The 24,828-nt window shown below is 43.6% G+C and overlaps 1 protein-coding gene and 1 pseudogene across 4 annotated transcripts; one reads left to right on the top strand and one right to left on the bottom strand.

Moving 5' to 3' along the window:
* The first annotated feature begins 5,443 nt into the window (after window positions 1-5,443).
* On the top strand, window positions 5,444-9,489 carry LOC311054531 (aurora kinase C-like; annotated as a pseudogene). Its single transcript has 5 exons — window positions 5,444-5,504; window positions 5,631-5,715; window positions 6,119-6,314; window positions 6,696-6,917; window positions 8,680-9,489. The product of its transcript is annotated as an aurora kinase C-like (transcript).
* A 2,626-nt stretch (window positions 9,490-12,115) lies between these two features.
* On the bottom strand, window positions 12,116-24,445 carry cbx2 (chromobox homolog 2 (Drosophila Pc class)). 3 transcript variants are annotated; one of them, XM_084071127.1, is made up of 7 exons: window positions 24,352-24,445; window positions 24,221-24,264; window positions 20,161-20,226; window positions 19,536-19,632; window positions 19,196-19,414; window positions 15,872-16,096; window positions 12,116-15,520 (listed from the first exon to the last, which is right to left on the bottom strand). In XM_084071127.1, exons 1-7 carry the CDS (start codon window positions 24,421-24,423, stop codon window positions 14,579-14,581), a joined length of 1,665 nt encoding a protein of 554 aa, XP_083927253.1. In that variant the 5' UTR covers window positions 24,424-24,445; the 3' UTR covers window positions 12,116-14,578. The 3 variants fall into 3 exon arrangements, with proteins under 3 accessions (XP_083927253.1, XP_083927254.1, XP_083927255.1); XM_084071128.1 differs by having other exon boundaries at window positions 19,536-19,605; XM_084071129.1 differs by having other exon boundaries at window positions 19,536-19,601; window positions 24,221-24,415.
* Window positions 24,446-24,828: the final 383 nt, after the last annotated feature.

Genomic DNA, 24,828 nt, shown 5'->3' with positions numbered 1-24,828 from the left:
TGAGTGTCGCGCTCCACCTCAGCAATACCAGGGGGTCTATAAGACCCCTGCGTTCTCAGCTGATACTGACAATAAGTCTCAGACTTACTTAATATGAACAAGTGCAACTGCTATGACAACAACGTCAGTATCTGAGCTGCGAATCATGATGTGTCAGATGCTATCCTCTGAGCTCTGCCTCAGATACTGACATTGTTGACATAACAGTTTCACTTGTTCAAAGACTTGGCTTGAATTAGCTGTGGATTGCCTTTGGAAGGAGGGAAGGATCTCAGATGGATCCCTGTTCATGAAATTGCATCAGCTATTGAATCAAAGTCATCAGGTCTTTGCTTCTTTCATGCATTCAGGGGATGCCACACAGTTTCGTCCTTCCATGGAAAGGGAAAAAGGTCAGCATGGCAGACAACTTCTCCAAATTAGGTTGAACACCTTTTGCAATAAATGATAAACATATGCAAGTCATTGAGGAGTTCATAGTACTCATGTACGATAAAACTTCATAGAAGTAGTTCCTACAAGGAAGTGAATGCAAGTGAAGTGCATTCCAAGCAGGACATATACAGGGCCAGTCACTCTTGTGCAGTCCTGTTTGCCAAATTATGCCAGAAGCTGACACGATGTGGATGTAAAAAAGCATGTTCTGGACACTGCAAATGCTTTAAGTTTGGACTTGTCTGCACACCCCTCTGTGGTTGCAGTTGCTAGTAAACTGGCCTGTCACTTGCGCAGCCACCATTGTAAATGAGAATGTGTTTATAATGACTTATAACAAAACATAAAGTAAGCACTAAGCTTTACCAAGCTAATAAATCACTTTCAAATGTTCCATAAATGGATTCCGTGTATGGTAATTAATACACAGACATGTACTACAAGCTCATGTGGATAAACCATAAGCAGATGCACATTTCTGCAATTTATCGGCAGCCATATTGGAAAACATGCCGCCATATTGGAACCTAATATGTTTTTTTATCGTACTTGGTAGAAATACCTCCAGAACATATTCTCATATATTAAAATAAGCCCCAGCAAAGTGATATAGTCCAAAACATTGGCCCAGTTGCAGCCATTTGAAAACTGGTGGTGGCCATCTTGAAATCTTAGGATTTTTGCGTGGCCAGAGGTTGATTATCAATTAGGGTCATATGAAGGACATCTGTGCCAAATTTCACGCTTGTATCACCAAGTGCACTATCGTGTATTGAAAACGGCATATTCCCGCCCTGCTAAGGGGCCCAGACCTAATCTGCAGAGGGCATTTTTTTTTTTGCAATGGCAGATTGGTCTGGAACCAGGCTACTTCAATGCAACCACTGGGTTCTGGGGGCTTGGGTAGGAGACACAAAGGAGACTCTTTGTGTCTCCTACTGGATAGACTGTTGGTCATCTAATTATTGGCTTAGGAATGCGACAAACAAAACAAATATCCATGAATTCAATGCCTCATAGGGTGATAGGATAGGATAATTGATAGGAAATAAGTAATGTTTTGGGTGAACTACTCCTTTAACAATAATTTAACTATTGAGAGCGTAAAATGAAAGGGTCCATTTACTTTCATTTTACACTCTCAAGGGTTAAATATATATAAGGGTCCATTTGGTTACCAACTCAACCATCATTTAGCTGGGGACCAGTCGGAACCCCCTCAAGGACCACTGGTGGTCCCCGGACAACTGGTTGAGAAACACTGATCTGAAAAATGGTTGAGAAGCACAGTTGCTCTATTATAGTTAGTTAGTTGTATCGGCATGGAAAGGTAGAGTTCACATGTCTGAGTGCATTGATGAACATGCTCAATGCCACAATTATAGGAAGTTACACTTTTATTACAGTAAATTATATGACACACACTGGCACAGTGGGATGGACAGCAATGTCTACCCGAAAGGCTCTTCACTTGAAATAAATAGATTGAAAAGAGAACAGCATTCCATTTTAGATGGTTGGTTAGTACAAAAATAAACAAACAAAAAGGAAACCAGAATTGTGAGACCACAAGTGTTAACAGTGGCAAGAGAAGAAAAAAAAAAAAACACTTTCGGGTAAATAATGCTAAGTATTTACTGGTACACACAGAGTTTAAATTCTCATGCCTGATTCGTAGTCTGTTATACAGCTTTGTCCCACGCCCCAAAACAGTCACCGGTTACCTCAAAAAATAAAAAAGACCATTACAGTATCAAAAGTAATAAACAAGCTATACTATACAAAAAAAAATCACACCCTGTGTGAAGGTAGCGGCGCCTTTGAATACATTATGTCATCGATATGTGTTTATAATGTGTTTATAGCCATGTGTCATGTGAAGCTTGACCAATCACTTTGTTGACGGGTCTGACCAATCAGAGCGTCGACGACAGATAAAGTTAAATTGAGGATCTAACTTTAAATAACTTACCTAGAAGGAGACTTTAGCCAAATAAAAATATATACAAAAAAAAACATGAGGAAATAAAAAATAAACCTTGACATCATAGTGATGTCATGAATAGTCCCCTTGCCTGACAAATCACAACCTTGACGGGCCTGACCAATCAGAACCTTGACGGGCCTGACCAATCAGAACCTTAACGGACTCTTGGATTCTCGATCGTCTCTATCAAACCATTCTGTCATAACGGATGACTGGGTCCCGAACTCAGACTTTCTATACATTCACCCTTCATCTGTTCTTGTATCTTTCTCTTTCTATTCGTCATATTAACTTTAAATAACTTACCTAGACGGAGACTTTAGCCAAATGAATAATAAGATGAAGTCATTGTCATCGTTTATATAGACATCGAATTCTATATTCATGACATCATAGTGATTTCATGAATAGTGACCAATCACAACTTTGGCGCACCTGACCAATCAGAACGTTGACGCACCTGACCAATCAGAACGTTGACGCACCTGACCAATCAGAACGTTGGCGCACCTGACCAATCAGAACGTTGACGCAAAAGCCAGGCATAGAGGGCTAATATCCGCTCTATACCTAAAGGTATAGAGCGGCTAGCGCCGCTAAAAATACTATAAAAAAACATTAGCCAAATAATGGTAATAATAGATGTACATTTACAGCTGCTAGCTACCGTTAGCTTCTGTTGGCTAGCTGTTAGCAGTTTAAGACCTGGGATCTGCTTTTTAGTGCTTTTATCGTCGAGCAGTTTCCGTGGACAGAGGGCTTGTCGTTGGGAACCGTGCAATATTATCTGGTGAATGTGGACGCTGCCAGACTCAGGGTGTCGAAGCCAAGGGCATGGACCCCCAAAAGCCTGAATGTGACAGAACAGCCACTGACAGACTAATTGTCTAGTAATGTTCAGCACCGTGCTGTATTGTGTGCTTGTAACTTGTAGATTCTCAGTCCCATAGAACATTGGTTTTCAAAGTGGGGTCCGGAGACCCCCTGGGGTCCTTGAGGGGGTTCCAGGGGGTCCCCAGCTAAATGATGGATAGTAAGGAACGAGATGGACCCTTATGGGTCTGTAACTCTGAGAGTGTACAAATGGAACCAAATGGACCCGTTAGGGTCCATTTGTTAATGCAACTCTCAGAGTTGCATTAACATTGATCCCAGAGATAGAAATGCCATTAAATGGAGGTCCGTAGCCTAATGCATGTCAAACTGGGGGTCCTTGAAATTAAAATGGTTGTGAATCACTGTAAAAAAAATCAGCCGTAAAAATATTCTTATGGGGGTCCCTGGCATATCTTTTCAAATGGGGGTCCGCGGGCTAACAAGTGTCAATTTGGGGGTCCTTGACATGAAAAGGTTTGAGAACCACTGCCATAGAAGGTGCACATTCTGCTGTGACATGGAATCTAATGCTTGTGTTATCTGTTGTTTATCAGATGCTGTTATGGGGAAGCTGCCGTGAAGCCTTAGTGGGTGTGGTGCGTGAACAGCTGATTAATAATACATGGGGGGCAGCCTGGGTGGATTGCTACTGCACTGGGGTTGGTTGATTAAAACCATGGGTGGGGTCTGTATAGACTATACAGCCCATGGGTGGGCATATACCGATGACATCAGGGATCTCCATATATGGGCATAAAAGGGACAATGATTGACAGATACAGAGATCTCCATATATCAGTCGGATCGGCGGTGCGACATAGGTGTGAGGGCCGCTATGTATATTAAATTCATATATGCATGTATATTTATTCTACTTAAAGAAGTAAACACATCTGTTTACTTTACAAATCACATCATGACGTGTACAGTCTACTGAAGAGGCTTTGCCCACCTCGGGACGAGAGTTAGATGGGCAGGTACGGTGGCATTAACATCTATTTGCTTGCTAATAAATACGCAATGCAAATGATCAGATTGATCAGGGTTGGTTGGTGCCTTGCATGGTTTCCTCTGCTGTTGATGCAGAGTTGATTTTGACAGCAAATTTTGATTTAGTTTTAGTCATAGTCTTTTGAATAAAATTCCATTTTAGTCATATTTTCGTCATCTGAAATGTTTTAGTTTGTCTAGTTTTAGTCGACTAAATATTATAAGATTATAGTTGACTAAATCTACAGTTTATTTAGTCGACTAAAATGTATTTCGCCGGTGCCGTGATGGCTTTTTTTACCCTTGGTTGCATGCTGAGTTGCTGAGTTCACGTGTCGCGCTGCGACACATTGTGAGCTTGGAGATCTGCTATTTTCAGAGCACGACACCCGAGTGCAACCAAGCATAAAATGACTTGTCTTTTAGTTGTACTGGATCTCTTTTCCACTCGTCCCTCCCTAACATTTTAGTCTAGTTTGTATTTGTTGACAAAATTGTCAATATATATTTTTTAGTCATCATAGCTTAGTTTTTATTTCGTTCTTATTTCGTTTTTGTCAGTAAAAAAAGGTAGTCGACAAACATTTTTCGTCATAGTTTTAGTCGACAAAATCAACACTGTGTTGAGGTGTGAATGTGAAATACGTTGCAAAGCACTTTGAAGGGCGCTATAAAATGCAGTCCATTTACCATAACAGAGCAACAAAAGTCCTACTTAAAAGCTGAAGGAATAACATTCAATCTGAAGATGAAACCATCACGATTAGTTTTCATCCCCTTAGTTTCTAGATTGAGGGATTTCACCAAGCACCCAGTCTAGTCCATCTAGTAAAGTCTACATCTCAACTTCTCAAGTGAGGAACAACACTACTCGGCTATACTCGAATCGCAAACAGACAGTCGCTGCGACGGTCTCTCTATTGACGTCCATAAAACTAATGATGCATTAGGCCATGCCTCTATAACAAGACTACCTGGCTTGTGTCTACCCTGTGTGAACCAATAGAACCATGCAGTGCTTCTTTCCTCTCTCCATGGAGACTGACACCTTTCCTCTCTGTTCACCCATTAAAGGGATAAATAGACCAACAGTGAGATGGATTCTTACATGGATGGCATTTCTACCAGGCCGGGGAACTAGCTACGGCCAACGAAATGCTAACAACAGCGACAGCTACAGTGGAGCGTGAAGCCAGCGGGGAACAAGTAGCCACCTGTTGGCAGGGTGGCCAAGCGCAACAGGTTGGCTCCAACCCCTAACCGCCTAAACGGCGCATATAATCATCGCCGATTGCGGAAAATCATCGCAAACGAAGTCGCCAGCATTCTCCTACATCCCCAGCTGCCCCCAGTCCACAGTCATCGTCTCCGCTGTCCATTCACAGGGATGGACACAGCGCCAGCGGTGGCTACAGCTGTGCAGCCGGGTGACGTCACGGCAGCGAGGAAACCCCCCTCCACCCATCGCGGTTGGTGAAGCAACTCAAGCCACTACCTCAGCATAGGCCACCACAGCTAACGTCAGCACAGCACTAAACCCTAAAACTTCCAGCCTTCACATTCCACCCCCAAACTATATACTCATAGGGGACTCTGTAATAAGACATGTAGCTATCCCCAACTGTATTACTTTCTCATTTTCCAGTGCTACAATCATGGACTTGGTCGCACATATCCCAGACATTGTCCAACGTCACCAGTCGGCCCATACTGTGATAGTACATGTGGGGATAAATAACCTAAAATCAAGTCTACTGGCCCAGCCCGGCTGATGCTGCCTCGCCAAAAATGTCCAAAACTTGCCGACTCTTCTTCCAGCCCTCTCACTAGAGCCGGAAATCAACCGAGGCCGCAACGAGGGTTCCGGAGCCTCGTCAGTGCTATCGCTGTGGTGAGTTCGGCCATATCTCCTGGCAGTGTGAAAAGCCAGATGAATCAATGCCCACAGCAGAGTCCGCCATACCTCAGGCAGACCCACTTTGCCGCATTCCTGGCAGAAAGCCGAGACCGCAGGCCGACATTCCCGGTAACGGTAAATCAACGTGATGTAGAATCCTTGCTTGATTCCGGAAGTGCCCGGACCCTGGTCCATGAATCCGTATTGGGGGCGTCTCCCCTTCCTCAAGGTTATTCTGTCCCCGTTGTTTGTGTTCATGGAGACACCCGCCAATACCCAACAACCAGGGTGAAGCTAACCACCACAAGGCTTGTTTGATGCTGAAGTGGGAGTCATAAAGACCTTACCAGTTCCAGTCCTGATTGGTCGGGACTGCCCGGCCTTCCAAATGCTGTGGCAAGACGCCCAGAAGAGACTGTCGGGGTCCTCGAATACGTAAGCCTCAAAAGTATAAATTGAATAAGTCCAGGGTTAAACTTGTCAAACCTTGTCCTTCCCCACCTGTTTTAGCCCAAGCCTTTGCAGTCCAGTGAGGCTGAATCCGCACCGCAAGAGTCAGATGACTCTGAGCAGCAACCTGTGTCCAGTGAAAGTGACCATGGGGGTCCCAGGGAAGTGCCACCGCTTAAAGGTCAGTATGGAACGGCCCAGTTACAGGACCCACACCTGGTCCGTTCAACCTTCAACCTTGCATCTGGACACCGGCAGTCAGCGAGCAACATGTCTGGCAGAGTAAGTTTAGCAAACCAGCCCCAAGAGCGGCAGTAAGACACAGCCGAAAAGCCATACACCCTCGCCGGTACCGGAGACCAAAGCGAGCCGCTTGCGCGCTGCGAAGATTAAAAGAGATATTGAAGCTCTTAAACTGGCTGCTACACTCCCTCCACCACTCGACGTCCCTCTCTCCCTCACCGCCGTATCGACGAGCATTAGCCATGCTGGGAGCCCACTCGTTGAGGTCTGGAGGGGACTCCAGCCAGGCCGTGCATGCAGCTACACGATGTTAGCAGAGGCTAAAGCAGAGTGGAAGGAGTCATATCTGGCGTCCGCTGATTACGAAAAGCTCCATGACCTCGTGGCACAAAAACTCGAGGTTGACCAGATGGTGATGGGCGAAACGCTGGGAGAGGCTGCAATGGACAGGACTACAAATGGAGGAACTGGACTGTAATGTCATGAGAGGTATGGAGCGGGATAATGTGAGGCAGTGCAGTAGAAACAGGCAAAATCCAGGGTGAAAATGAAATAAGGTTTATTAAATAACTCAGGTATAATCTGATATCAGGCAATTTGCAAAATAACATAAATCGTCCCAAAGGGAGAATAATGATCCAGTCCAAAACTATGTCCACAGTACTACTTAACATCAATGTAATCTTGTCCACTTTGAGTCCTTCAGGGGTCCAGTTCCTTTCATCCAGCTCCGCTCTGTCCTGTTTGTTTTCTCTCCCAGCTCTGCCTCAATTAGGTGCCTCAAACACCCACACCTGTCTGTGTGCTGAGGCACCCTGGGAGTTGCAGTTCTTATATAGCACCCATCTACCACCTGTCCCCTCGTGATGCCACATTATGTTGTTTGAGTTGTCTTTTCTTTAGTTATTTTCACCTATGTTGTCCAGGCCTGGAAATAAACAACTTAATTTTACCTGCAAGCCTGCCTCCTGGTCCATTCCTGACATTTTAAATAGGTTTTCACTGACATAATGCTTATCTACAATCCCACTTGGTAACACAAAAGTGAAGTCTAGTAGCTAGCTTCCACAGTGGGTTCCAGTCTCGCAATCACAGACCATGCAAAAGCCACCAGTGACCCCTCCCACCAACATAAAGTCCTAGGTGTGTCACATAGACCGCTATGCATTCAGCAACCACGCACCGGCGTCAAGGCTGCCACATGTGTGAAATTGTGAAACATGCAGCGCCCAAACCCAATTTCCATGGCCAGCTAAAGACCAAAGTGGCAAAAGACGAATCGGAGCCGACCACAACCAAACCTTCAACAGAACTGCAGAGTCAGGAGAAGCCACAGGGTAAACCTGAAACGAACAAAACCACTGATAGGCTCTATTCACAGCAGCCATATTATGAAGACATTCACAGGTGTTACCAATGATACTAATGAAGGCTCTGTTCCATTCATGGGCAAACAGAGTCAGGGTGCTGATATTGTACATGTTGACTCACTGGAAACACTGCTACACCAGTGGGTCTAAAGTTGGGGTCCAGGGACCCTCATGGGCTTCCAAATGGCCCCTTACGGGTGTGTTACGGGTGTGTAACTCTGAGAGTGTACACATGCCACATTTGTGGCATTTGTACACTCTCAGAGTGTACAAATTGAACCAAATGGTAAGGGTCCATTTGGTTCCATTTGTACACTCTCAGAGTTATGGGGGTCGTGGAAACCACTGTGCTACACTAAATGGAACAGAGCCTTCATTAGTGTCATTGGTAACACCTGTGAAGGAAGTGATAATATGGCTGCTGTGCATAGAGCATATTCCTCAGTCAGGGAAAGGGAAGGCGAGGTTGGAGCCTCGATAACTTTGAAGTCGGCCGCGCCTTAGGGAAGGGCAATGTTTACCTGGCCAGAGAGCGTTCATCCAAGTGGATCCTGGCTCTTAAATTTCTCTTCAAGAAGCAGTTGGAGAGGGCAGGAGTGGAGCACCAGCTCAGGGGAGAGGTGGAGATCCAGTCTCACCTGAGGCACCCAAATATCCTGCAACTGTATGGGTACTTCCATGACACTGCTCGTGTGTACCGTATCTTGGGAGTATGCACCCAAGGGAGAGCGATATGTCGAGCTACAGCGCTGTGGCTATTTCAATTAGCAGAGGAGCGCAACATACATCATTGAGCTGGCAGATGCCCTCTACTACTGCCACGACGAGAAGGTGATTCACAGGGATATCAAACCAGAGAATCTTTAGCTCACCATCTGCCAATGGTGAGCTGAAGATTGCTGATTTTGACTGGTCTGTCCACACACCTTCCTCCAGGAGGTCAACACTGTGTGGAACACCGGACTATGTACCTCCAGAGATGATTGAGGGAAAAACCCACCATGAAAAGGTGGACCTGTGGAGTCTAGGTGTCCTCTGCTTCGAGTTCCTGGTGGGCAGGCCACCCTTCGAGGCAAAGACTCATGATGAGACCTACCGCATGATATCGAGGGTGCAGTTCACTTACTGCTCGGGTTCCTATCACTGCTGGCGCCAAAGACTTGATTAGCAGGCTGCTGAAGCATGACCCCATGCACAGGCTGCCCGTCCAAGGGGTTCTAACTCACCCGTGGGTGACTTAGAACTCCACAAAAGAAGCCCACCTTCACAATCGATTCCTAGTACAACCGAGTGATGGCAAAAAGTGTGATAATAGCTTATCTACAAGCTCTCAACGCCTCACAAGGTGTTGAGAGCATGTAGATGCAGCTATTTTCACAATAATATAATCAAATAATCAAACTACAGCGTTTGGCCACAGACCCACTCACCAGACAAATGGGTGTGGTGAGAGATGTTTGGATGATTGAACTGAAATCTTTTCACCACCTGCCAGGTGCATTTCTCTATAAGGTCGAACTGATTTAGTAGCTCCTCTTAGATAACGTATTTCTCACTTTTTGGGGCGAATATTTCTAATTCTCTGTCATTTGGAAGAAGCCTTACCGACATGACAAGGATTTATTGTTCTTTTTTTTTTTTCAAATAATGTTTGATGCACAGTGCTCGTATTTACTTACATTTACTAAAAAATATATCATTTTGGGTAACGATGCCTTTGTGTTCAATCTCGGAGAGAAATAGAAGGCACCATTTGCAAGAGCAGGATTAGAGTGAGGAGTTCAATGGAAGTGCTTTGTTGCCCGAGCTCGTCTGGAAGCAGCAGAAAGTAGGAGACATTTGGTTGTGGTTTGCCGTTGCATCAGATAAAGAGAAGGGGGACGGTATGGTTTCTGAACCAATGCTAGGCAAGTGAAATGACTTGTCTTAACCCATTCAATCCAGGGATGCATCTCTGTCGTTTTAGATTTCTTTGGCTATTTCTTTGGCTATAGCAGATATACAAGCTCATGCCATGAGCTTTAACTCAAATCTTTACTTCTGAGGGGTAACATATTGTAAGATGGGGGTCCGCGGCCAAATACATATAATTTTGGGGGTCCTTATGAAACAGTTTGAGAACCACTGATTACAGCAACATACGTTTTTTTTTTAAAAACTGTTAGGATTTAAAAGACATTTGTAGAATCCCCCAGAAGCAAAGATTTGAGTTAAAAATGTTTGCACAAAAAGATTTGCACAAATGTTCATGCTTTAAAAAAAAATTGAAATCTAAAAATAGCAGCTCATAGCGCGGCACTCGGTGCCGCACTATGAGCTTGTAGATCTGCTATTTTTGAATAGCCAAAGTATAAGATAATGGTTATTGGTTAAAGTGGTTCAAATCTAAAATGACAGATGTGCTTTCCCGGTCTCAATGAGTTAACAGCTGCCAAGTGAGATCTGCCATCTCAACGATACACTTAGAGCAGCTGTAGCTACGGTAAAGCCTGTGGTTATTGGAGTAAAGACTGTGGCTGCAACTGTCAATTGTCTTCTTAAGGATTATCATATGGCTCCCAACGCGTCACAGCGTGATGATGCGTCGCGACTTATTTCCCGCTATTTACGGGGAAAAAAAGATTGTTCCTTATGATGACAAAGAAACCATGTCAGGTGTACTGTCGATCCACCCAGGCCAATTATTCACTGGCATTGACCATACCGACGACCAGTTTGATGGGTAGAACGTTACGTTACTAGTGAATTTTTCTCTCCGCCTATTAGGCAGACATAAAACTGCTCGTCTGTCTTCATGCCGTCCCACACAAAGCAGTTTACACAAGCATAAATGGCTGATTTATGTGCGGTTGCACATCTAAAAAACAGCAGATCTACAAGCTCGCAGTCTGCTACGTCCGCATCACGACACCGGCTGCACACCCAAGTATGAATCAGGCCTAACATTTTGTTACATGTAAGAGCGTTGAAAAAAATCGTAAAAAAATAAATAAATAAGAGAAGCGCGCTTGTGGCCAAAAGGTTCCCTGGTTTGATCCCCCTGATGCCAGTGGTTCTCCACCTGTGGGTCGGGACCCCCAGGGGGGTCCCCACATGATTTTGGGGGGTCCCCAGATGATAATGAAGTGACAATTTAAGGACTTTTAACACATTGGGTGCCCAAATTTTATAATAACGGATTACGTTCGGTGCCAGAAATCTCTCCCTACGTGGGGTCATCTCTATGTTCCCCGGGTTCTATGTTCCCCCACTAAGGTTAGGGTTAGGTTTAGGTTAGGTCCTATGTTCCCCGCTCTCCCTAGGAAAGCGGGGAACATAGGTACGGTCCCCCGTACGTATATTTACGTTTTTTGGGGCTTTTTGGCACTACACGGGTGTATTTGCAAAACCGTATATTTACGGTTTTGGCACACAATGTGTTAAGACCTTTTTAATGCCTAAAACGAAATCAACAACAAAAGTAATCAATAAACTAGTATAACATATTGGCCAAATTGTCAAATAATATAAGAGACAAAAAAACTGAAAATAGCCGATCTACAAGCTCACAACGCCTCGCGTTGCGAGGCGTTGAGAGCTTGTAGATCTGTTATTTTCACATTATGCATCTGTGGAACGGAGTCGAACAAAATGGGGGGGGGTCCCCAGTTCAAATATGATTATGTTGGGGGGTCGCGGCCTGAAAAAGGTTGAGAACCACTGATCTAGTGGAGGTGCTCAGTGGCCAACAGTATGAGCCTGTGGTTGCACTGGGCAGTTCCCAGGTTTTAATTCATGTGATTGTGCAGGGCTTTGCTGAAAAAGAGCGTTTGTGCTCAGCATACCTACCTTGGGTAAATAAAGGTACAAAAAATAAAGGTTCAAGGCAAAGGTTGTTGTTATTTTAACATAAAACAAATAAAATGTACAGCATAAGTGTGAATACAATAGAGAGGTAGCTAATTTATAACATAACATTTAATTAAAGGGGAAACATTACTAAAACTTTACTCGGTAGGTACTACAAAAAGTAACTGAAATGACTGCACTTGTATTAGCTATCGATGTGAGATGAGAACCACCAACTTCGTAAGAACTAACCCCAAAAAAAGATCAGCTCGCTAGCTACAAATGCTCTTGTTGAAGCCTAGCTTTTACGAAAGAGGACATTCCTAGAAGCCCGGGTCCATAGGCTTGCTTTGTGGAACGCACCACGCAAACAATCTGTAAAACATCACTCTAAAAAAGGAATAAAGCACTAAGAACTCTGAGTAACAGACCACAGAAGCCTAATTTAAAAATAACACATCTACAAGCTGACCATGCTAGAAAGGAACCCAACATGTCGGGATGACTCGCCAATTATATACACAATAATATTCAGAGATGAGATCCTGCTGAAAAAATAGTATCGCGTAATTACATTGTAAATCATTGAAATGTATTTTTTTTTTGTCTTTGTCGTGGCTGTTAGTTGTTGGTGACTGTTAGCGTTATTAGCTTGTAGAGGTGTTGTTTTTGGCATATAAATTAAGCTTGATACAATGTAGAAAGAATAACATTTAAGCCTACTATCAGCGTGGGCGCTGTAGAGAACTTTAAGATTTAGAAAATATAATACAAACAAATGCAAACGAGGCAAAAAGCACTATTGATTCAAAAAACAAGAACAAAAACAAAGTACTCATTGCTGCCGGCCAGTACGACCCAACCTGTGTCAGCTATGCATAGGCACTGAGGCAAAGTTCATCCAGAAAAAAACTCAGAGCTATGAGCTTGTATATCTGCTATTTCTGAATAGCCAAATAAGTCTCAAGTGACAGAGATGCGTTCCCAGATTGAATGGGTTAACAGAGTCTGCTAAATGCCTAAATTGTAAATTGCAGGCTCACCGTAGCCAGACCATCAGAGATCTCCGTCTGACGGATGCGATCCGGGATTCTTTTTCTGGATCAGGGCCCACTTGACCATCTCGAAAAGCGTCAGATGGGTGGGTGGGCCGGGTGCATTTCCAGAGCATGTTTAGTATAATGATCAGTCATATCAATCGTGTTCCGGCTTGGATAAATGGAACATATAGCATACTTTAAGTTCATATTTGCCAGTATCACAATTACAACTCATTTTTCAAGGTTTAAAAAAAAAAAAAAAACTTTTTGTTTTTCTTTAAAAAAAATATTTTATATTAATGCTATATAATCAATAAAATTGTAAGTGTTTTGTCATTTCTTAAATAGTTTCTTTCCACCCAGTTTTAGCCCCAGTCATTGACGTTAGATGTCGCCAGACTTCTGATCCGCCTGGCTACGCTAGACTAGGTGCCTGGTGGCACGGCCCATGTGCTCCTGGTGCAACTATGGGGGGGGGTTGTCTTTCTACACTGACCATCTGAAATAAACATGCACAAAACATCTACAGTTTATTAAAGCCGCGATCCTGAATTGATTTTAATCAGAAAGGGATAGTTCACCCCAAATTGACTTTTTTCTATTGATTAGTCAACCCATGGAGACTTGAATTCATGGATACAATATTTGAACCCATCAGTTATGATTGCATATGATAATACAATTCTGGAGTGGCTGGGTGTGGTCTCCCTCCTCTTCCATTGAGACATTTAGACCCTTGTGGCGGGGTAAGACACCGACTGGTTAACGAGTAGTACTGCCTGAAGACTATAAGCGCAATATCACCCCCTATGCCTTTCGGCTGAGCGGTAGATTTGGTTTCTCACGCAGGAGACTCGGGCTAGGACAGGAAAGACATGGATCTAATGCAGCTAAAAAAAGAAAAGAGAAAAAAAAGATACAGCTTTTTTTACATGGGTCGCATCAGCAGTGTCCTAAACTACCGTCGCCATTGTAGTCCGGCAGAAATGTCTCCAGCGTTGATTTTAACACAAAAGATGACCGAAACAGCCATTTCTTCTAACAAGTAAACAAATACATAACAATAAATAGCTGACAGTCTGTACTTTACCTCAGATATCTCCCCCCCCCCTCCAATCTTCAAATTTCACATTTATACTTAACCCATTAAGACCTGGAACGCATGTGTCACTTTAGATTTCTTTGGCTATTTTTGAGAAAAAAATATTTTAAATATTTTTTTCAAAAAAATGTTAGGATTTAGAAAACATTTTTTTAATTGGCCTCAGGTCTTAATGGGTTAAAGAGGAATGGTTTCACTCCCTTGACCTACACGTTTCCAGCTGACAGCGTTCCCGTTCCTCTCGCACCGACAAACTCCATTTCCCTCAGTGTAGCCGATCCGATGCCACCCTGTCAAAAAGCCCTCATTTGGAAGTCGTGGGTGGGTGGGTGTGGGTGTGGTGTGGTTACATGCATGCGTTCAATAGTTGCGGATGCTGAAGAAGCCCACGCTGGTGGGGGACTCCTTGACGGTGACGGTGACGAGGTTGGCTGTCACGTCGGTGACGAACACGTGTTCGATCAGGCTGCGCGTGGGCTTCCAGTCCTGGCTGGTCTGGACGGAGATGGACAGGTCCTGACCGCCGACGGTGTAGGCAGCGTCCTGGTCAGAGTCCGAGCTGCTCTCCTCCTCGCCCGCGCTCATCTCGTTCACTCGGCCCTGCTTGCCGTCTCTGGAGGCCGACCGCTCCCGCTTGGCCGGGATGATCTCCGCGGAGGAGGAGGAGTTTTGCGCTCCGCCCTTGTCGAACCTCCCTTGGGCCCTGGTGGTCAGCCGGTCTCCGACGCCCGCTTCGGTCGCGTCTTTGCCCTTGTTGTCGGCTCCGGGCTGGCCTTTTCTGGGCGGCTGTCCTCCGCGAGCCGGAGTGAGGTTATGCTTCTGAACCGCCCCGATCGCAGTCGTCTTACGAGCCGGGTTCGCGCCGCTTCTCAGGGACGGAGAGCCGTTGCCCTGCGCCGATTTGGTCGCGCTGTGAAGGTTCAGGGGCTGAACGCCAGAGGACGCCTGGCTTTTGGGCCCGTTCTGCGCGGGAAACGAGGCGGGCGCTTTGTTATTGGCCAACCGCTGTAGCGGTGTCAGCGCGGCAGCCTCCGGTTTCTTGTGTCCGTTGGGAGAGCTCAGCGTGTGCCGAGAGGCTCCCTGCTGAGTGTGTTTCGGGGCGTTGAGGTTCAACGCCGCGACCCCTTTGGATTTGCTGGCGGCCGCTTTCACGTCAAGACCGGTCCCGCCGCTGGCCGCGGAGACGGACAACTTGGCGTCCGAGGCGTTCCGGCCCTGGTTGGATTTGTTCTGGGAGGGGGAGGCCGGCGGAGCCGAGCGTCCTGTTCCCGCCGGGCTCGCCGAGTTTCTGAGAGCAGCACCCTGGATGACAGAGAAGGTTAAATATGGTTAACAAAATAATGAAAACTAGATTTAAAAATATATTTTGGTTAATGGGTGAAAGTGGTTAAAACTGAACTGAAAAAATGAAAACTAGATTTAAAAATATATTTTGGTTAATGGGTGAAAGTGGTTAAAACTGAACTGAAATAATGAAAACTAGATTTAAAAATATATTTTGGTTAATGGGTGAAAGTGGTTAAAACTGAACTGAAATAATGAAAACTAGATTTAAAAATATATTTTGGTTAATGGGTGAAAGTGGTCAAAACTGAACTGAAATAATGAAAACAGAAAAAGTAAAAAATAAAAATAAAAAAAAAGTAAAAGCACCTGAGTGACAGAGGGGCTCCTGCCCCCCGGGCCCCCCGCAGCCCCCCGGTGTAAGCCCATGAAGGTGAAGCTGGCCGGGTGAACGGGCTTCTTGATGGCTCCGCGGAGGTCCGCCGAGGACACCTTGGCGACTGCCTTGAGGACCCTGCGAGGGCCCGCCTTGCCATGCTGGAAGGCCTTCAGCTCCGGGGTCAGCGGCTTGCGCCCGCGCTTCTTTGGGGGCTCCTGTTTGTTGAGGGGTGCAACTATTAAATCAATTATTACAATCTTCTTTAAATCTTACAATAAATGCAGGGAATCTCTGTAATCCAGGCATCTCGAGAACCGTTCGACCGACCGACTCATATTCGGCACACACGTCGCCGACGACCCGAGGGAGTTCAGTGCCCCGCGTCGAGTCGGTCGGATAGGCGGTTGTCCAGAATCGCCAAAGAAAAAGGCTCTGGCCGTGGCCCAAATGGGCCTATAGAGAATATGCACATGCGTCACTTTTCAACTGGGGTACGCCCCCCTACAACGACCGCGGCCGGGCAAGGGGACCTACCGCAGTATCAAGAGTTCCACTACCAGGTTCTGGAGTAGTTTTAATCCGGCTGCTGTCAGAATGCTGAATGAGGCATGAGCCCTGTTCAGCAGCCTGACAACAGGCGGTACTGCCCAGCTGGTCGCAGACTTTTCTGGCTTTTCCTGAACACACATGTGGATTATACCAGGGACAAATGACTTGGACTTAGCTCCCCCTCGGACATACCTGTGGACTACACAACAAACAAATGACTTTTTTTTGCTGCTCTCCCTCATGGAGCTACTTGCGGATTATACCAGGGCAGTCCACCTTTAGGTGGACACGCACTGACCTTTTTCACCTTAATCCCATGTATAATGCACTGACTTTTTTGTCTTTTTTTTTATTGTGCTCTTTTTTCTCTAAGCACCTTAACGTCCTTAAGTATATCATGCACAGTATACATACATTGCTGCTATGCTCAGGCACCTTAGTTTGTTTCTTATCTCAGGTACTTTGTAAATATGTAGATAACTTATTTGGCCTTCTGTTGTTCTCTTGTTTGATCTCCTTCCCACTTGACCCCCACCTCTCTTCTTCTTCTTTCTCCCCCCCTCTTCTTTCTATGGAAATTAACGTTGCGATGGGAATGATGTACAAAAACGAATTTCACCCACTTTTTTTACCTTGTAAACCAGTGATGTGACAATAAACCTGATTCTGATTCTCATCTAGACGTGTGGCGAGTGGCAAAACATTGAGCAGCATGGAGCGTTGGAGTTTGGAAGCGCTCGTTGGGAATCACTCAACGGTCCTGCGTGCCACCCGTTTCTAAATTGCACATAATGCAGGAGGCAGCAGGACGTTGCCTTATTGAAAAGGAGCGCTTCCAAACTCTGACACTTAAAAAAAATTATCACCTGCACAACATTTATTGACAGAAAGTAGCTCATAACATGTCTACGGTGGATTTTTATGAAACAAAAACTTTACAGATAGAAAGAGGATAAAGACGATAATTCAAGCTTTCTGTACAGCTGCCATGTTGGTGAGTTTACCATCGTTCAATACAATCAGATAGGACTTTTCTGTTTGGATGTATGGGCTGTCAAGGCCAGAAAGTCTTTTTTTGCCAGTCAGTAGGCGTTCCCGCATAACTTCCGGGGTACGATGATGTCACACGCATAGCCTCTGTTGATTGCCATGGCAACCCCAGCCTAAGCTTGATTTGGCAAATTCCCATCTGATTATTTAATCAGTTTAATAATCGATTATTAATCCATCCTTATTTTTGGCATTATAGACCAATTATTTGTTTACAAACATTGAGACTGGATGCGCAGGTGACTGTTTCATGTAATCAATTCCCAACAGATCCCTAAACCTGTATTTTTGGGGAGCGTTGGTTTCAGTTCATTCAACCCCCTCTTGTGTGTTGGCTAGTGAGGCGCGCCCTAGTGAGACATATACTTCACCCCGCAACGGTATTACGCGCTGAGAACAGCTGACATACAAGCTCATAACCACATCGAGGATGAGGCGATGAGGCCGTTGTGAGCTTGGAGGTCTGCTATTCTCAGCCGTTCTCTGCGCGAAACACCTTTGCAGGACGGAGCACAAATTAGGCTCAAGGTTTACACACAACAGAAACCAAGGATTATATCGTCGGTGTCCAGGACGAACCAGCGAACTCCATTTTCATCTTTTTTTTTTTTTTTTCATAAATCAACGCTATTGAACACCCTTTAGGTCTGTGTAAAAAATCAAAACATTTGAACCAATGAAAAGTATTAAAAAGCGCCTCTGACGAAAACTCCATTGGATCCTCAAACTGTCCGTCAAAAAAAAAACAACTCCCCCCTCTCCTCTACAGCGCTGCCTTTTAACAGCATGAGCAGAGCGCGCTGCGCAGTGAACGAGGAGGAGGACGTAAACAATCTCCCCATAGTCTGTTAAAACTATGCAGTGTACCCGTTTATCAAACTTAGCACTGAGGCTAATGTTATGAAAACAAGTCAATATATTTCTAAAATCTATGAAGTGTTTAATGAGGAGAGCAATGTGACAAGAAGAACGGCGTTCATAGCATTTCTGTCGCACTAGTTCTACTACCTCTTTGCAGAAGTTATTGTAATATTTAAAGTCCTGTTTATTATTGTAGGCCTATATAATAAGTGTCATGACGCATCAGGGCATTAATTCACACGTTGTTGTGATGCATTGTGAGCTTGGAGATCCATTGTTAGCTTTTGGGAATGTGTACCCTTTTGAAACCTCTCCCTCAGCAGCGAGTGGAGCTATTGTTGTTTGGACACTTTAGCTTGATTTCTGTTCGTCTGAAACTACTAACTCCACTTGTGCTGGGTAAAGTGTTGATTTACCCAGGATTTGGGTAAAGTGTTGATAATATAATGACACATGCAAGTATCTGACAATATATAAAGTCACTATACCAACTTTGATGTGGCAGTATTGCTTTGTTTTAAAAATATATGGTTTTCTTCATTTCCTGAAAAACGTATATTTAGTTTTTTCGTTTCCTGAACAATGAGCGATTTGGAGTTAGCAGGTTCACGCTGGACAGCAGAGATATATTTCAAGAGCAAATTATCACAGTAAACGTGTTGTGAGCATAATTTTCACATTTTTTTGCAAGACAAAACAGGGCTCTAGTGGTTAATCGGTCGATTCATTCAATCATAGAAATATTTTTTTTTCAAAAAGTGTAAAAAATGTAATAACATTCTTTTTTAAAACTTGCTTCTCGAATATTCGAAAAAGTTATCACTAAGGAAATAATCGACAGTTGGGCCCTATACCTGTTTGGCCACGACGATCTGGGCCTTCTTCTGCGGGACGGGGTGAAGCTCTCGCGCTCGGACAGCCGGACCCGCCTGTTTGGCGTGCTGCTCATCTTCGTCGTCATCGGAGGAGGAAGACGAGGAGGAGGAGGAACACGACGACGACGAGGAATCCGACGACGATGAAGACGAGCCGGACGAAGAGCTGCTCGACTTTGAAGGTTCAGGCGCGTCTTCCTAAAAGAGGGAACGTTTATTGAACACCATCGTCAAAAATCAATCGTTTAGCTTGGGGTTCCCCGTGCTGAGAACCGGTGATCCAACACTTCAAAGATGCTTCCTTTTGAATTTCACTTACGACGACTTTCCGTGGTCGACCCCTTGGTCTTTTCCCTTTCTTGCGCATAAGAATCTCCTTCTCTTGCTGCCTGTGAAGATGCAGACAAAATGCTGAGCTGAGGAAGACATTCGTAATCCATCTTCAGACAGCAGTCAAATCCGATTTGTTTTCTCACATCTGATCTTTAGGACTGACTGTCCACACTGTCATTTGCAAGTGATCAGACATGGATCTGTGTATTCAGACATCGTTAACATATCTGCATTGGTTGCTGTGGTGAAAAAAGGCCTCAACTTATACTCTGTCACTCGCCAAAAATAGCAGATCTACAGTACATGCACACAACATGACAAACTGTTGAGCTTGTGGATCAGCTATTTTCAGTGAGTGGCACAAACCTTGTGAGTGTCCAGACTAACACACATCTTTAGAAATCAGACTTGAATCGCATCTCAAACCACCTAGGGATGTGGTTCAAATCTCATTCAGAATAATCCATATTGTCATTGAAATTCAAAAATAGCACAAGTAGCAGATCTACAAGCTCGGATCTGATGCTTTTGTGTGACACTGTAGTATGATCAAGTAGGGCATTAATTTACGTTTGGCTCACTCAGTGGTGAATAACAACAGAGACACTCACTTCTTGTTGAAAGCAGCCAGCAGTCTTGGGTCAAGGATGTTTTCTTGTGGCTCCCAGCTGTTGTGTCTGGAATAAAAAGGCATTGGAAGAGGCACAGGTTATTTTCAAGTAATTTCACTAGCTTTTATTATCCCTAAACAAGCAAATTATTTGAATTACAAACAACGCATCACAGGCAGACGCGTAAGATCAAACAAAGCCAAAACAATACCACGTAACACAGGTAAGTGACATTTTCCGTTCTGGTGGTATTGTATTGTATGTTTAGCCCTGTTTATTTGTGGCTAGACTTGTCATATTATCATTTCCTTTTTTTTTTTTATGCACAGCAACATCATTTCCCAAAAATAACAGGGGACCTTGATGGTGTTCCAGGGGGTCCCGACTCCACATCCAAATGAGTAACAGTTTAATGTGCATTATTCAGATCATAGGTTTCACCTAATACCCAACTACATTATTAGACAGATGTAGAATTCTGTACTAAATCTGATCTAACAACAGTCTTCTCTTATGGGGCTCCCTTTGCACAACATTACTTTCCAAAGGGGGTCCGCAGTCTAATATATATATTAGTTTAGGGGTCCTTGACATGAAAACATTTGAGATCTACTCAAACTGAATGTGTAGATCGGCTGTTTTCCATCGAACATTTGCCTATTCATAAATTTCATATTCCTATTCATAGTTAACCAAGAGGACGGCAACCTACATACCGTTGCGGTCGGGCAGAAACCTCTTATCTACATATTTTAACTTTTAAACTTTTTTTCGTGAGTTAATGCCCTTCAACGTCATACTACAGTGTCAAACAAAAGTAGCATAGCGCGTTTTTTTGGTTTGCCATCTTCGAATTCTGAAAAAAGAACAGTTTTGGACATGTGGGGTTTCCACCCGTCTGTGACGATATCTGCGAGTATGGTCTACAATACATTCACACGTACGTGGCACCTCTAGCATGCCATGCTCTGCACTCACACAACATCCCTCAGGGCCGTTTCGTAATGTACCCAAAGTTCCCAAACCCATCCTAAACATCTGAAACACATTTTTGACATTCCAAAGGTCCGCTTGATCTCTGACCTGGCCCTAGAAAAGAAAAAAAAAACAGCAACACAGTTGAAAGCGCCAAGTACGGTGCTCCCGTTCCTGCGCGTAATTGCTGCGCGTAATTGCTTTGGAATGGCTTTACGACACTAGATTGTTTACGTGGCCTGTTTTTCTTTTATACGTGAAGATCTGAAAAGGGCCACAGTTAGGTTTTCAATATCTGTAGAGCTGTTAGCTAAATGTACATTAGGACGGCTGGTCTCAGGTTGAGAGAAACAAGAAAAGCTATTTATTGAGATAAACATATTTACTTTTACTGTAGCGATTGTATTGTGGTTTGGTACTGATAAGAGTACCAGAGGTGCAACAGACCATCTACAAGCAAAAAGATTACCTACAAGAACAATGTTTTTTTCCCCCTTTCTTTTGATTTATCTGCTTCTTGATCAAATCAGCCAAAGCATAATCGATAGCTGCAGAGCAGCTAAAATGACAGTAGCAAGCATATTGTGGTCAAATATTGTATTCCAGACTCCTGGGCTAAAAGCTCTCAGCAGCCCACTGGACAAAGAGGGCCATTCGTGGGCACAGTTGCAATTTTAAGTGAACAACTTTGACTCACTTACTTTGACAGGTAGAGCAAACATTGTAGGATCGGAAAGTTCTATACTCAATTCATATCCTTTTGCATATTGTATATATATTGGCCTGGTTCATTCCTACAGGAGTTGTCACGGGTCTTTAGTCTTGTTTGGAAAATATTGTGACTTTTTCAGTTTTTCCGCAAATGAATGACCTATTGTGAGCTTGTAGTTTGGCTATGTTCACAATTTTAAAATGTTTTTTTTTAACCCATTAAGACCTGGAACTGTCATTTTTAGATTTGAGCTAAAAAGCATTTTTTTTACACTTTGGCTATTCAAAAATAGCAGATCTAAAAGCTGAGCTTGTAGATCTGCTATTTTTGAAAAATCGTGAAAATGTGTGCAAATCTTTGAAATATATATATTTTTAAAGCAAACATTTTTAACTCAAATCTTTGTTTCTTGGGGGTCCCTGGAACAAAATATTTTGATGGGGTCCGCGGCCAAATACATATAATTTTGGGGTCCTTGACATGAAAAAGTTTGAGCACCACTGTTATAGAAACACGTTTTTCAGAATACTGTTGAGATTTAGGAGACATATAGAATCGGCTTCAGGTCTTAATGGGTTAACTAATTTTAAAAAAAGGAGGGTTTTGAACATACAAGGTTTCCACCAGACAACAACGATATGAATATGTCAGAGATTAGGCAACACATTTTCTGGGTTGACAAGTCTGCCACTGATTGGGCCTCTAGCTTAACCACTTAAACCCCAGCATCCGTATTGTGGGCTTGTCGATCGGCTATTTGCAGCGAAGGCTTTCCCCACAATAACAGAAACCAGAAAAGACACCAGCATTGAGCCCTGAGGGATTTCGGTTACCCATATGGGGTCTAAGTGGTTAATTCTGATACCACAGCAAAGTTGGCTAATGACGTTCTGTCACCACAATTGTTTCAACGTGTATCCCTGTTAATTTGCTAACCTGCACCAAAGCAAGTCAAGTAACCACAAGAGACAAATGTTAACTATATCTGCTCGATAAAATAAAAACAACCGATAAATAAATATCATTTTCATTAGCAGACATTTTCCATATAACCGAGGATAGTAACAAGTAACAACATTGGAAGTCTGTCTACTCATTTGTCAGTTGAAAAGGCTATACTCTGATCACCCAATCAGCAATTCAATACCCCCCACTCCACACACTCACACACACACACACACACACACACACACACACACACACACACACACACACACACACACACACACACACACACACACACACACACACACACACTACTACAGGCGGTTGGCAGGCGATAACCTGTATTGATGGCAGGATTATGGGGACAATGCAGAGTGAATAGAGGGCAAGTGACAAAAAAAACGTGAAGGGCGCGCACAAACACACACACACACACACACGCACACAGGCAGCTGGGCCAGTCCTACCAAGGCAAGCTGCTGCCTAAATACATTATCATCTGACCGAGAGAGAAGGTAAAATGCATGATATATGACCCATCACAAGGAATGGCCTACACTAACACTGTGGAACATAACGCAAAGCTATTCAATCCACTATAAATCAAAGACTGGGAAGTTTACAAATAAACTATTAACACGTGTTAATAGTTTATTTGTAAACTAGTACTAGGAATCTGGGGAAAAATAACACAAAGCTATTATTAAATCCACCATATAACAAGACATTTGCCCAGATGGACTTATGGCCTTGTTTTTTTTGTTGTACTTTTATAACTTTTTCTTAGCAGTATAGTTGACCATCGATCTGAATTGTATAAATTTCATTGTTTATATTATTATTATTTTTAATTATTTTTAAATGTAGCACTTTGGGATTTGGTTCAAATATAAAGTGCGTTACAAATCAAATGTATTCATATACATTAGGACGCTGGAAGTTCACAAATAAGCTTAAACTGCCTTTATAGCTTATATGTGTATGTGTAAACTTCCCTTTTACAAGCGAGTAGCCAACAACTCTGTGAATCACATGATGTATAGTTTACATAAAGTTTAAAAAAAAAAATAATTAAAAAAAAAAATCAAACGTTTTTTATTTGTATTTCTTAAACATAATCGTCGGTGGAATCGTGGCGTAAAAAAACCCAGGAGTTTGCATTGGGGGAACTTCACAAAATAAAAATCAGAAAAGGCAACGAAACAAAACAAAAGAAAACCAACCTATAAAAACGTCAACAACCACCCCCCAAAAAAAACATCGCCCCTAAAACAAACACGCGTTTGTACGAGATGATGTTCTAAAGATCTGATCTGTGTGTAAACGTTGTTGTGAGGGAGTTCGATCAAGAAGAATTTCAAGAAGCAACAAGCGACACGTTGTTGTTGTTTTCATTGTTTGGAAGGAGGCTTTGCTTTGAGTACTTACTTAGAAGACCAGCCTCTCCACTTCACCAGAAACTCACACTTGCCCTGCAGGAGGAAACAACAACTTTATCAACGTTTTTTAAACACATCAACATTAAATAAACGTGATCAAGGCATCAAGGCGATCCTAACCTTCCTCAGTCGTTTGTTTAAGATACACTCGGCATCAAAAACCTGCTCTCCAACGGCGCTCAGTTCCTCCATGTCTGCCCTGTGTGTGTACGTGTGTGTGTGTGTGTGTGTTCTGCACAGCACAACTTTGCACACACACTCACGTTGCCATGTCCGCTAATTATAAGCGACTTTGAGGTTGTTGTTTTTTTGTCTCCGCCAGGCTGAAAAGGCATGGCCCATGATGGCCGAGACTTATGTTTTGCACCCTGTCCGTCCGTCTGTGAACAGATAATCTCCGGCACCGTTGGCTTGTTCGCAGTGAGTGAATGGGCCTGATATAGCGCCACCAGGAGGCCGATTTTGGCAAAACACATTTTTTGACAGTTACTCCACCCACAGATGTTGTCCATGCATCACGCAAATTGGTCCCCAGTATCTCTATAGTCATGTGATCAAGACGGATCTGTCAGATTTTTCATATTCCATCCTCATTGG

This window comes from Gymnoscopelus microlampas (assembly GCF_963454915.1).
Source record: "Gymnoscopelus microlampas genome assembly, chromosome: 11".
In the NCBI taxonomy this organism is placed as follows: domain Eukaryota; kingdom Metazoa; phylum Chordata; class Actinopteri; order Myctophiformes; family Myctophidae; genus Gymnoscopelus; species Gymnoscopelus microlampas.
The sequence above is the reverse complement of the archived record's forward strand: the minus strand, read 5'-3'. Positions and strand labels throughout refer to the sequence as shown.

Excerpts from the sequence above, each read along its gene's own strand:
- cbx2 (XM_084071127.1), bottom strand. The coding sequence starts at position 24,423 with ATGGAGGAACTGAGCGCCGTTGGAGAGCAGGTTTTTGATGCCGAGTGT. Across the intron at positions 24,265-24,351 it reads TAAACAAACGACTGAGGAAG|GGCAAGTGTGAGTTTCTGGT; the intron begins GTTAGGATCGCC and ends TTCCTCCTGCAG. Across the intron at positions 16,097-19,195 it reads AGATCGTCGTGGCCAAACAG|GAGCCCCCAAAGAAGCGCGG; the intron begins GTATAGGGCCCA and ends CTCAACAAACAG.